The sequence below is a fragment of the Ictidomys tridecemlineatus genome, chromosome 10, assembly GCF_052094955.1.
Source record: "Ictidomys tridecemlineatus isolate mIctTri1 chromosome 10, mIctTri1.hap1, whole genome shotgun sequence".
Classification (NCBI taxonomy): domain Eukaryota; kingdom Metazoa; phylum Chordata; class Mammalia; order Rodentia; family Sciuridae; genus Ictidomys; species Ictidomys tridecemlineatus.
Window position 1 is genome coordinate 117,076,832 of NC_135486.1, and position 13,395 is coordinate 117,090,226.

Here is a 13,395-nt window from a genome sequence, read left to right on the forward strand (position 1 = left end):
TTAGTTGTAGATGGACACAACACCTTTATATGTGGTGCTGAGGATTGAACCCAGTGCCTCACACATGCCAGGCAGATGCTCTATCACTGAGCTACAGCCCCAGCCCTATGAAATTCTTTTGAGACACCAAGGACCCCACTTGCCCCAAGTTGAGGTTCCCCTCTCTGGGAACTCCTCCAGGGACAACCTGACTCCAACCTCAGAGCTCTTTGCCAGGGTGCTGTGTGTGAACCATGAATCTACTTCATGCTCTGCTCATTCAATCCTCCACCAATGAGGTTGCCTGCCCAGCTAGACATAGCAGGAAGCCAGTTCTGGGGCCTGGAGAGCTTGGCTCCAGGGACAGTTTTCTCCCAGGCTCCAGGCCATGCTCTGTTGGTTCCGCTTGCTCTTCCCGGCAGGAAAGGTAGGTCCGGGCACGCTGAGTCCATGTTGGCTCCAAGCCCTGCAGCTGCTCCCTCATCCAGACTGTGGGGTCCCCTCCACCACTTTCCTGGAAGCCGTGGTCCTCTGTTCTTCCACACCCACCTCCCCTATAGTGCTTTGGGGATTTGCTGTAGGAACGCCACCTCCAGGAAGCACCCCCTCTAGTCTCCTGCTGCCCTACCCAGGCCAGGGGAGGTGCCCTTCCTCCCTGTTGCCAATCCCTGGCCACTGTACTTCAGGGGAAATTTTTTGTAGTGCTGGGACTGGAACCCAGGGCCTGGCACATACCAGCCTCTCCCTCATGGTACAGCAGATTGAGCCCAGAGATTTTTGACCATGGAGCCACATCCCCTGCCCTGTTTTAGAGACAGTCTCACCAGTTGCTTAGCACCTCACCATCCTCAAGGCTGGCTTTGAACTTGTGATTCTCTCATCTCAGCCTCCTGAGCTGCAGGCGTGCAAAGTGCCCAGATTCCCCAGCCTTTTTTTTTTTTTAATGCTTTTTTTTTTAATGTGGTGCTGAAAATTGAACCCAGGGCCTTGCATGTGCTAGGCAAGCACTCTATTGCTGAGCGACAATCCCAGCCCTTTAAGACAGGGTTTCTCTAAGTTTCTCAGAGCCTTAAACTTCCTATCCTCCTGCCTCAGCCTCTTAACTGGGATGATACTGGGGCATTATACTCAGCTCTGTCACATTTGAAACCCTGCCTTCAGCAAGACCCCAGGCCAAAGATGAAGAATATGAAGGACCTTTCAGCATCCCAGCTCCCACTTGTGTCCAAGAGCCCTGCCCAGCAGGTTCCAGCCCTATTTTGCCTCCGAGAACCCCCCCCCCCCGCCAGGTGCACAGCAGTAGCCCCAAAGCTGGGATGCTCTAGGGGCAGTTAACACCGAGAAGGTGGAAGGCTTGGGAACACGGACTTGGCTTTGGGAAGCATGCACCCTGAACACACTCGGGATGGACAACGGTCATCACCCAAGGCCAGAACTGCAAGATTCTTACCCAGAAAACAGGTTGGCTGGGTGTACCCTGCTCTTGTCCAACAGCTTCTATTGTGGCTTCCTTGGAATCAAATTATACAGTTGCCCCTGGAGAAGTGAGGTCTGTACCCCAGAAAGCCACATATGACCCCAAACCAGAAAAATACAGGTCTATGTCCCAGGGCTTCCAGACCGCATAGACAGGCATCCGGAGTCAGGCCTGCCTGTGGAATTGCGCCGTTTAGACAGTCTACACTGCACCACATCCAGAGTTGCTTTTCTTTTATTAAGGAGTGGACACGGGGTGGGAAGCAGTGTGGCACCTCCTGGCAAGACCCAGGACAACAGCAGCCAGGGTCAGGAATGCCACCACAGCCAGGCTCAGGCCCAGCGCCATGGAGGTGTGAGCAGGAGTGTGCCAACCCTCCACACCATGGTCGCCATGGTCAGCCTTTCCCAGGAAGATCAGTGGCCCGACGGTGACATCTGCTTCTTCAGTCACTGTGAATGGAGTGGGACACCTGAAGGTCACTTTTGTCCCTCACCAGGAGTCAGATTGTGGATTTTTGCTGCCTTTATAAGCTGAACTAGATTTGGCTCTAACAGCTGTCGATTCTCCCAACACTCCCTATTATGTCCCAGGAGAATCCCAGGGCGCAGAGTTCCATCTGCTATTGGAAGGGGCTCAGAGCCCTTTTAGCCTTCTGTATATAGTCCTAAGCCACATCCCCGGAATCAACAGCCTCAGTGAGGGACAAGGGAAAATATTACCCCAAGATGACAGGTGTCCTAGGATATGAGGAAAACTAAAACTCAGCGACTGGCCCGTGGTGACATACCATGTCTGCGGTTTCGTGACGTGGCCTTGGGCCCCTGGACAGGGGGCTGCCTCCTGGAAGAGCCTGGTGTGCTACAGTCCCCCCTGGCGCAGCATTCACAGATCTCAGCAGAGCCTTCGACTGGCGACCAGCTGAGAAGGGAAGACAAGGGGCTTGAGGTGTCCTTGTGGCTGCGGGGATACTGGGGGGAGTAGATGCCAGGCGTCCCCGATTAGATTTCCACCCAGGGACACAATCTGCTCTCCTCACCTGTTGGAGGACTTGTTGAAGGAACAGGCTTTGTTGAGTTGATCCGGGGGTTGGTGGGCAGGAATAACCTTCAGATGGCAGGTGATGTAGATCTGAAAGAAATAGCAGGTGTGCTGGAGACTTTGACAAACTGGTTCTATAACCCTTAGCCCTTCCAGGCGTCCGGAAGATGAACTTCCATCCTTCCATTTACCCCAAGATTGCAGAATGAGTAGCAAATCTGATTCTAAGCTGGAACCCATCATTTCCATGGATCCTTTCCCAAATAGTCTCCATCACATGGCACCGTGAGCCCTGGGCTCATGAAGTCAGCCCCTCAGTGATAAGAGGAGGATCAAGTATTGTGAAAGCCCTCCACTCAGATCCAGGTGACCCAGTGGGTGGTAGACACTTTCCTAGCAGGCAGCTTAGCTGGGTTTCTGAGATTGCCACCTGTCACTTGACAGGTTGACAAACTACTTCTCAGGAACGTAGTCACTGGATAGTACCATTTTTCAAAGGAAAGTGGTTTTCTGTGACCCAAGGTCCTTGACCAGAGAGATCTCTTGTACTAGCTTCTCTAGAGTTTGCACCAGACAGAAAAATTTTCTGGCTATTTCCTTGGAAATGTTTCCCCGAGTTTCTCTTCCTTAGGCCTATGCTCCCCCGGACCCCTGCCCTGCTTGCACAGAATTGGGGATTGAACCCCGGACTCACAAGCTCAGCAAGGACTCTACCTCTGAGCCCCAGCCCAGCCTGTGTCTTCTATCCATTTGTCCTGTCAGCTTTTTCAAGTTTTTCTTTTGTACCAGAGATGAACTCAGGGGTACTCAACTGCTGAGCTAGAGCCCCAGACTTATTTTGGCGTTTTATTTAGAGATAGGGTCTCACTGAGTTGCTTAGCACCACGCTTTTGCTGATGACGGCTTTGAACTCACGATCCTCCACCCTCAGTCTCCTGAGCTGCTGGGATTATAGGCCTGCGCCACCATACAGGCTCTTCGAGCATCTTTAGTGATAATGATCAGGCTAGTTGCCCTGGCTAGACTTGGCCTAGCCACAGCCTCTGACCTGTCACTTAATTCTTCTAGTAAAATAAACTCCTCCTGGGAGTTGAGGGATCTATGTCCCCAGAAGCTACTCACCAGGAGTCTGACACCCCAGCTCAGCACCTGGACTGAGGGCTTTTCTTGTTTTGCCCTTTGATCTAACCTATGGCCCCAGGCATGCAAGTGCATCTCCCCTGAGCTATATGCCCCAGCGTGGCAGGGGGGATTCTGACAGCCTGGGTTCAGTTCAGCCCTGAGCCATTCCAAGTTAGGGATCCCTTGCATATTCTAGGTAGGGTTTGGATACCTCCTTGTTTACCTTGTCTACCACCTTCTAGCTGAAGCCTCAAGCAGAGCCACAAGCCTTGGCCACCCTCTAGTGGCCAAGTGAAACCATTTCAGAAACTTAAAGCTAGACCTTTGCGGATCTAGGATGTGTTTTTGGCTGCCTGCCTATCCATCCATCTGTCCTACAAGGAGATAGCTTCCAGGTCCTTTAAAGTCCTTACTCCATAAAGGGGAGCTGCTTTTGTCTTTAGTGTCCCCCCCCGACTTTTCTTTTGGTGCTAACCTAGAGCCCAAGATCCCCAGATGTTCCCCTATAACTTTTGAGACAGGTTCTTGCTAAATAGCTAAATCTGATCTCAAACTTGTTATCCTCTGACCTCAGCATCCCCAGTAGCTTGGATTATAGGTGTGTGCTGTGCCTCGTCCTAGTTACAGCTATTTTTTGTACCAGGGATTGAACTCGAGGGCACTTAATCACTGAGCCACATTTCCAGCCCTTTATTAATTTAGAGACAGGGTCTCTCAGTTGCTTAAGGCCTTGCTAAGTTACTGAGGCTGACTTTGAACTCTCGATCCTCTTCCCTCAGCCTCCCAGACCACTGGGATTACAAGTGTGCTCCACCGTACCCAGCCCCTTACAGCTCTTAAAAGTTGTTCCTTCTCCCTGTGCCTTGGGCCACCATCCACCAAGCCATGCCTTCCACGTTTGAGGGTGAGCCTGCCCAAGTCCTAGGCTCCATGAATCCAAATTGCCCTCTAATCTTAAAGAGGTCACCAGCTCTACTCGCACCCCTGTAGCTGGCCAGCACCAGTACCAAGGCTTATATTTTAATCCCCTCCACCCACGTCTGTTGTCAACATCAGCTCCCTGCTCCAACCAAGATCTTCTACCCTAAGACCCACAAGGTCACTGACCTGAGGACCAGGACATCCCTTTTCTATCTGTTCTTTCTCCCCAGTCCCATTTCAACCCAGGACCCTCCATAGAGAGCTTCCGGCCATCTCAGCATCAGACTTCCCGCCCCACCTGTCACCTACCCATCTGTATTGAACAGTTCCCCCCTCCCCAGCAAGGTTGGAGCTGGGGAGATAGCGTCAATGTCATGCTCTACAACTCCCCCTTTGTCCTTTAACACTGCCTAGCCATTTGAGCCCATCTCGTTGGTTGGTAAACTTGGCTGCTTACTAGGATCACCTGAGAGAAATGTATCAAACATTTAATAAGACAAAAAACAAAACGCTAGTAGATGATGTAGTAAAGTGCTAATGATAGCCTGTAATCCCAGCAGCTCAGGAGGCTGAGGCTGATTAGCAATTTAATGAGGCCTTAAGGGTTTCTAAAATAGACAAAGGAGCTGGGTAATATGGCTCAGTGGTTAAACACCCTTAGTTCAATCCCTGGTACCAAGAAATAAAATGCTAACAGTAAAACCTAGATAGTAGGTGTGTTTGTAAAACCCAACTTCCCACCTTGTTAAGTGAAAATGTGGGATTATGTAGTCTTTGTGGGGACTGAACCCAGGTCCTTGCACATGTGAACTACATCTTTACCACCAAGCTACACCCCTAGCCCAGGCATCAGTATTTTTGTGACCTCTCTAGGTGATCAGTAGAGAATCAACATTAAAACCCCCTGTTTTGGCCAGGCACGGTGGCGCACACCTGTAATCCCAGCAGCTCTGGAGGCTGAGGCTGAGACAGGAGAATCACAAGTTCAAATCCAGCCTCAGCATCAGTGAGGCACTAAAGCAACTCAGTGAGACCCTGACTCTAGTAAAATAGAAAATAGGGTTGGGGATCAATGGTTAAGTACCTTTGAGTTCAATCTCCGGTACAAAAAAAAAAAAAAAAAATCCTGTTTTGGGCTGGGAATGTAGCTCAGTGGTGGATCATTGCTCTCACTTGTGGTAAGGTCCCGAGTTCAATTTCCTGCATCTTTAAAACACCCTACTTTACCTGATCAGCTATGCCAGCCTTCCCATTCCCACTCCCATATCTGGGAACTGTTTTTTTAATAGCAGCTTGATTTTTCACTGTAGGAGTCCACAATACTTTTTGCTCTGCCAGCGCTTCCCACACCATCCTCCTCCCCATCTCCCTGCCTCTCCATCCCTTAGTTTTCTTTTCCAGCTTAGTAGTTGGCAAGGGGGCACCCTGGACCAACAAGGTTGACATCACCTGAAAACTTGCTAGGAATAAAAATTCTCAGCTCTAGTCTTGATTTACTAAATCAAGCCCAAGGGGTGGGGCCCAGCAGTCTGTTTCAAAGCCCCCCAGGTGTTATTGGTTTCTGTCACTGGTCTAGCCTAGGATCAAGTCCAAGGGGCGACTCAGCAGAGGGGGTCACAGCAGCTCTTTGCTCCTGGAGGACCAACACCTCCACTCAACCGATCATCCTCTGGGTTCTGGCCCTACAGCTTGGTGACCAAGGCCAGTAGTTATTGGTCTTATTTGGGCTGTCAGCTAGGTCACCTGGGTCCCTGTTCTAGTTTTTCTTCTAGTTCTAGGATCCCAAACTACCCCCATCCTGCATGGATTTTCTACCCGCTTATGGATTTTTTTTTTTTTTTTAAAGTTTTCGGTGGACACAACATCTTTGTACGTACGTGGTGCTGAGGATCGAACCTGGGCCGCATGCATGCCAGGTGAGCGCGCTACCACTTGAGCCACATCCCCAGCCCTGCTTATGGATTTGTTAGCTCAGGCCAAGAAGATGAACCTGTGGCCTTTATTGAGGCCCTCAAGTTTAGAGTTACAGCTATCTCTACCAGTAAGAGATTTGCTTAAGGGGACACCAGTGAGGGATATCAGGAGGATATATATATTTTTTTGATACCCAAGATTGAACCCAGGGGTACTTAACATTGAGCCACATCCTCAGCCTTTTTGTATTTAGGCAAAAGGCCTTGCCAAGTTGCTGAAGCTGGCTTTGGACTCAATCCTCCTGCCTCAGCCTCCTCAGCTGCTGGGGTTACAGGCATAGCCTCCTGGTGGCTGAGATGGTGGCTATTAAAAAACTGAACTCTGGGTCATGCTTCTTTTTCCCCCTTTGGTGGTGCTGGAGATTCAACCCAGGGCCTTGTTCATGCGAGGCCAGGACTCTATCAACTGACCTATATTCCCAGCCCCCAGAGTTCAATCTTTTAGGCAATTTTAAAAAGCTAGTACCGTATTTCTGGAGTCGTTAGCGAAGTGGAACACATCCATGGTGAACCGGAGAACATCAGTCTTAGACCTCGGAGCTTGGAATGCAGAGGAGCCATCGGAGAGACCGTCCACCAGGCAACTTGGAAGGGAACAAGGGAACATGTTAGAGGCTGGGTACATGGGCTACGGGCCATCTGGTGACTAAGACTCCCTGGAAAGTCAGCCCAGGCCTCACCCATGGAAGTCCACAATGCTGTGACGAGGCAAGGCGCTCTGGTCTGGTGTCGGGGTGGCTACACAGTGGTCTACAAACAGGTGCAGTGGCGGGTGGCTGCCAGTGTGGACATCGGCCAGGAGGTAGGCGGTGTCTCCCAGGTAGAAGGTGGGGGACAGTTTCTCAGAGGTCCAGTTCTCTGGAGGACACAACCAGGGCTAGGGACTGCCCAGAGCTCCCCTCCCAGCTCCCCTCGCTCCCTACCCCCGGCTCACCCTCCATCAGGCGCAGAGAGAAAATCAGCTGCTTCTCTGAAGACACTGTGGTCCTGAAGGGCACCCAAGTGGGCCAGATGGCCTGGCTGCTCACATTGCCCTGCCTGGGAGAACCGTCACAGCTGCCCACACGGGTCCCAGAGCACACCCCCCTCCACCACCCTAGGGCCTATGGCAGCAGGGGGTGTCCAGTTTCTCTATGGCAATGTCCTTAGTGATGGCCCACAGGCAGCTAGGCCAAGATACCCAAAGCCTGAGCCTGACCCTAAATCCTCCTGAACGTCTACACTTGAGACTAGGACTAAGGCCTATGCCCTCCGCTGAGCCTGACGTAGGACCCAACCCTGACTGCACGGGCCTGGTCACCCTCACGTCCTGCTTTGGTGGTAAAATTCACAGGCACATGTTTCATGTTAGGGGCTGCAGGGCCAGGACTTGGTGTAGGAACTACTGTAGCAGCAGTATTTTTTTCCCCTTCCTGGGAGGCTTAACCACCAAGCCACATCCCCATCTTTTTATTCTGACACAGGGTCTCAGTCACAGCAACACTATTCAAAGACTGCTTCTGACTCTGAGGAGGGCCTGGGATGGCCTAATACACACCCCCCCCCTAAGGTCTAGGGCTACTCTAAACCTCCCTTAAGAGGCCACACAAGTCAGAGGCTCAGACAATTCAGAAGGCACCCCCGCCTCCACGCAGGCTGAGGGCAGTGACCACAGCTGCCGGCACTTTCCCTTCTCATAGCCACCTGCAAACTGTTCCAACCAGCCAAGCCACCTGCCTGAGCCACGGCAAACCAGGGACATAGCCACCAGGGGCCAAAACGGCCCGTCCCGCACTGACCTGGGGTAGCGGCACTCAATGGGAATCTCCACGCGGTTGGTCCTCACAATGGACAGGTTTCCCACGGGATGGGGGTCATGGAGCAGGAAGGTGCTGTACACCAGGGCATCATCTGTCACCTGAAGCAAAGGGGAGGTGTTAGCACTACAGGCCTACAGGCATCACTTGGCCCAGGCAGGTTTGGCCCCCGTGAGAGTGCAGGGAGGGCAGCCTGCTGGGGTGAAATCAACCAGCAAGGAGGGGCTGGGCAGGTGTCCTCTTAATATCTCAGGGTCTTTACCTGACACCCCTGTAGGTGTCTGCATCAGCTACGTGGCAGGCAGATAGGAAGCAGTGCCCAGTGACCTCAGGATATACACACCGCTTTTGGGAGGTACTGTGACTTGAACTCGGGGATATTAGGCCACTGATGGTCTCACTTGTGATCCTCCTGCCTCAGCCTCCTGAGTAGCTGGGATTATAGGTGTGTACCACTGCACCTGGCCATGGGCAATTTCTTCTTATTGGGGTGGAGAGGCAAGAAAGACCTAGGGGCAGCTAGGTGCCTTTTTTTGGTTGGTTACCAAGGATTGAACTCGGGGCCACTCGACCACCGAGCCCCATCCCTATTTTGTATTTAGGGACAGGGTCTCACTGAGTTGTTTAGCAACTTGCTTTTGCTGAGGCTGGCTTTGAACTCTTGATCCTCCCTTCTCAGCCTCCCGAGCTGCTGGGATTACAGACGTGTGCCATCGCGCCTGGCCAATCTTCACTACTTTATCACCTTTCCACCTTATCTGGGGCCCACTTCACAGAAGCAGGGGAAGGTGTAGTGGTCTCCTGAGGATGGAGGAGACAAGCAGGCCCTGCCAGAGGTCTTTTCACCTCCCCTTACAGAGCCTGCCTAGAAAGGATTTCCCTCGTGGCCCAGCTGCCCCACCCTAGATCTTCAGAGGGCAGTTCTGGATCGTAAGTGCCCCAGACAGGGCCAGCAGCATTTGTGGAGCCTCATTAAAGAGAATTTCAGGGCAGAGCATTAACTGAGCCCAGGGCCAGGTGAACCTCATCAGGCAGGAGGCAGAAGACTGGCAAAGGAAGAAGCTTCCAGGCTTTGCTGGAGGCTTCACCTGAGACTCAGATGCTCATGGCTGCCTCCCATGCCCGTTCCGCTTTAGTAAGGGGTGCAGCCTGGACTTCAGGATTTTTTTTTTTAAGAAGCTCCCCAGGATATTCTAGAATTTGGGACTAAGCTAATTTTTTGTTTTTGGAGGGGGGTACCAGGGATTGAACTCAGGGACAGTTGAGCACTGAGCCACCTCCCTAGCCCCCTTTTGTATTTTATTAGGGACAGGGTCCCATCGAGTTGCTTAGCGTCTGGCTAAATTGCTGAGGTTGGCTTTGAACTTGTGATCCTCCTGCCTCCCGCCTCCTGAGCCGCTGGGATTACAGGTGTGGGCTATTGCGCAGGGCTATACTAATTCTTCAAACAACTCCTACAGTACTGGGCGTGATAGCACCTGCCTGTAATCCCAACAATTTGGGAGGTTAAGGCATGAGGATCACAAATTTGAGGCCAGCCTCAGCAACTTAGTGAGGTTTTTTCCCTCATTTAAGAAAAGAGGATTGGGCTGGGGATGTGGCTCAAGCAGTAGCGCGCTCGCCTAGCGTGCGTGCCGCCAGGGTTCGATCCTCAGCACCACATACAAAAGAAGATGTTGTGTCCGCCGAGAACTAAGAAAAAAATGTTAAAATTCTCTGTCCCCCTCTCTCACTCTTTAAAAAAAAAAAAAAAAACCCACACCACAACCGAGGCTGTAGCTCTGGCTCCCCAGGAAGACAAGGACAGCGAGTTCTTGGGGAGATTCCTGGGGGAAATCACACTTGAGGCCAGAGCTCAGCCTATAGGGGTCCAGGAGCTGTATTGCCCTCGCCCGGCCAAGTAGAGTCCAGGGTCAGGTGAGCAGGAGCAGGGGCCTGTGATGGAGGGGAGGAGTGGCCCTCCATGGGCCAACAGAAGGAGGTCCAGGGGAATCAGAACTAGCTGCCTTGCCAAGGTCCACCTCCCCACTTCCTTAGGGAAGGACGTGGCCTAGGTTACCTGAGGTCTCTATTCTAACCTGCATCCCATATTAAGCCTCTACTGCTTGGACCTGTTCCCAGGCACCCAAAGGAAGCCTGGGAATCTTCAACAAGAGGGTAAGTTACCGTGTCCCGGCCCATAACCCCTTTAATTTAAAGCTTCAAGCCATCAAATAGGAGTGAGGCAAGCCAAAATTCTCTTCCCTCTTCCTCCCCATCCCAGTGATAACTTTTAGGCTTATTTTTGGGGGGTACCAGGGATTGTACCTAGGGTTGCTTTACCACCGAGCCACATCCCCAGCCTTTTTTGAGACAGGGCCTCTCTAAATTCCTAAATTCGGTCTTAAACTTGAGATCCTCCTGCGTTGCTGGTTACGGCAGGCTTTCTGAAGTGTCAAAGACTCTTTTAATGCCCCTGGCAAGTACCTGGCTACCCGCAGGGTTATCCTCTGTCTCCCTGTTCTATGTTGGGTCCATCGCTCCTGTACCCTTTCTGTGGGTGAGGAAGTGGTCAGAAGGAGGCAGAGTGGGGTGCCTGGTCTGGCCCATCGGTCACTGTCACTATGTTCTATTTTACCTCCCAGGTTTCAGTAGCCACAGCCAGGAGCCTCTCCCATGGCCACCCCCAATGTCCAGGCTCGGGGCTCAGCTGAATCACCTCCCCATCTACAAGGGAAGAGTCCCTTCATGACTACAACCAGGCTGTCCCCCCCACCAGGGCCAGGGCCCCAGCCTCACCTGCACACCGTTACCACACTCATGCAGGCCAACCTCAAATCTGATCACATCAGCGGTGCCCACGGAGAACAGGGGTTCACAGCCCTCAGGGCCCAGGCTGAGGTCAGCAGGCTGGATTAGCTTCCCTGTGCCAAAAAGGTCCCTGCTGACAGCGACCACCAGCTGGGCTTCCAGACACTCCACTTCCACGGGGGATGCAGGCTGTAGCCGCTGGGTGGGCCTAGCCGCGATCCAGATAGGTTGTGGGGAGCACAGCTCTGTGCCCATGCACAGCAGAGAGCAGATGAAGAGGCCGTAGCTCAGCTCCATGGTGCCGAAGGGTGCCTCCTGCCGTGCTGCGGGCAAGGCCCAGCCAGCCATCTTATACCCCTGGATGGAGGCTCTTCACCTGTGCTCCATTTGCCTCTCTTCCCCAGCCAGCTAGGCCCCTGCAGCTGCGTGAAGTGGTCCCCAGTGTGGACACATGGGTAACACCTGGGAGCTTGTTAGGCAGGAGGGCCTCCAGCCCTCGCCTAGAGGGACACTCAGAACCTGGTTTGTAGCTGGGACCCCCCAGGGATTCCTTATTTAAAGCATTCACTGGTGGCCGGGTCAGCCCTAATTGTCGCCCCTTCTCTGCTCCCACCCTCTTGATGTTTGCTGTCCCGGCTCTCAGGAAGGAGCTGAGGGTCTGTGTGAAGACAGGATCAGGACCCAGATTGAATGGGGTGAGGAGTATAGATCAGAAACAGCGGGAGCATGTGGTTGGCAAGGGTGAGGACAAGGATTCAATTAGGAGACAAAAGGAGTCCCGTGGGCCCCTGTCGAACATTATAGGATCAACTGAACACCATGTCCCTGCAGATGGAGTTCCTCCATTGTTATCCACCTTGAGAGTCAAATTCAAGTTTATTTATTTTTGTGGTACTGGGTTTAGAACCCAGGGAGGTTTTACCACTGAACCCAGTCCTTTTTATCTTATTATTTTTTTTAAAATCTTAAAACAGGGTCTTGCTAAATTGCTGACACTGGCCTCAAACTTGCCATCTTCCTGCCTCAGCCTCCCAAGCTGCTGGGATTACAGGTGTGCAGCACCATGCCCAGTTTTTTGTTTGTTTGTTTGTTTGTAGCACTGGGGATCAAACCCAAGGCCTTGTGCTGAATTTTGGTTTTGGTATGTTTCCGTACAAATATTCAGGGGCAAGTTCTTCAATGGAAAACATCTGAGAGAAAGCTCTGTTCAATTGATCCATTTAATGGGTAGGAGGAAGGGAGGGCTGCTTAGGCAGGGGCAGCTGTGTGAGCAGAGATGGAGGACACTGGGTAGGCCTGGGAAGTGGTCAGGAGCCCAGAGTGGCTGAAGACTCTGTTCCCTGGGGGTGAGCCTAGGAGGTTGGGGAGGTGGGCTGGGCAGAACCCTGAAAGCCAAAAAGAGGAGAGGACCCAGGTGGGGACTGAGGCAGGTGCAGAATCTGCTGGGAAGAGGGACCAGAGAGCAAACAGACTGAGGGCGTCCTGCCCCCATGAGAACGGCTTCCTCAGGCTGAAAGTGGAAGACGGGGAGGCTGCTATCCCCTCCCAACCTTTCTCCAATCTATTCCTCCATCTCTAACATCCTCTCTTTTGTGTGTGTCCCCCACCCCATACTGGGGATTGAACCCAAGGGCACTTAACCACTGAGCCAGAGCCTCAATACTTTTTTATTTCATTTATTTATTTATTTTTGGTACCAGGGATTGAACTCAGGGGGACTAGACCACTGAGGGTAAGGGTAACCCTAATCCTAACTCAATCACATCCCAGCTCTATTTCGTATTTTACTTAGACACAGGGTCTCACTGAGTTGCTTAGTGCCTCACTGTTGCTGAGGCTGGCTTTGAGCTCATGATCTTCCTGCTGCTGGGATTACGGGCGTGCATCACTGTGCTGGGCTCTTTTTTATTTTTTAATTTAAGACAAGGTCTCAGTAAATTAATTAGGGCCTAAATTGTTGAAGCTGGCTTTGAACTCAAAGTCCTTCTGCCTTAGCCTCCCAAACTACTGGCCCAAACGGATGTGGACCATTGCACTGGGTGCTTGCATGCGATCTCTCTCTCTCTCTCTCTCTCTCTCTCTCTCTCTCTCTCTCTCTCTCTTCTCTCTTGTGTTCCAAGTTCTAAAGAAGGCCTTCTGTGACACCAACGTCAGCAACATAGCAAGGCAATGCTTCAATTAATTAAATAAATAATAAGTAGGGCTGGGATGTAGCTCAGTGGTAAAGTACCTCTGGGTTCAATCCCCAGTACCTAAGTAAATACACCTGTCCTCATCCCAGAGCTTTTTGCAGATG

General features: G+C 51.9%; 1 protein-coding gene across 1 annotated transcript; it reads right to left on the bottom strand.

Annotated features, from left to right (window-relative positions):
- Positions 1–1,688: 1,688 nt before the first annotated feature.
- Zp3 (zona pellucida glycoprotein 3) lies at positions 1,689–11,721 on the bottom strand. Its single transcript, XM_078022214.1, has 8 exons — positions 11,088–11,721; positions 8,292–8,410; positions 7,448–7,551; positions 7,194–7,371; positions 6,980–7,097; positions 2,496–2,587; positions 2,247–2,377; positions 1,689–1,908 (listed from the first exon to the last, which is right to left on the bottom strand). The coding sequence occupies exons 1-8, from the start codon at positions 11,445–11,447 to the stop codon at positions 1,694–1,696; spliced, it is 1,317 nt and encodes a 438-aa protein (XP_077878340.1). The 5' UTR covers positions 11,448–11,721; the 3' UTR covers positions 1,689–1,693.
- Positions 11,722–13,395: the final 1,674 nt, after the last annotated feature.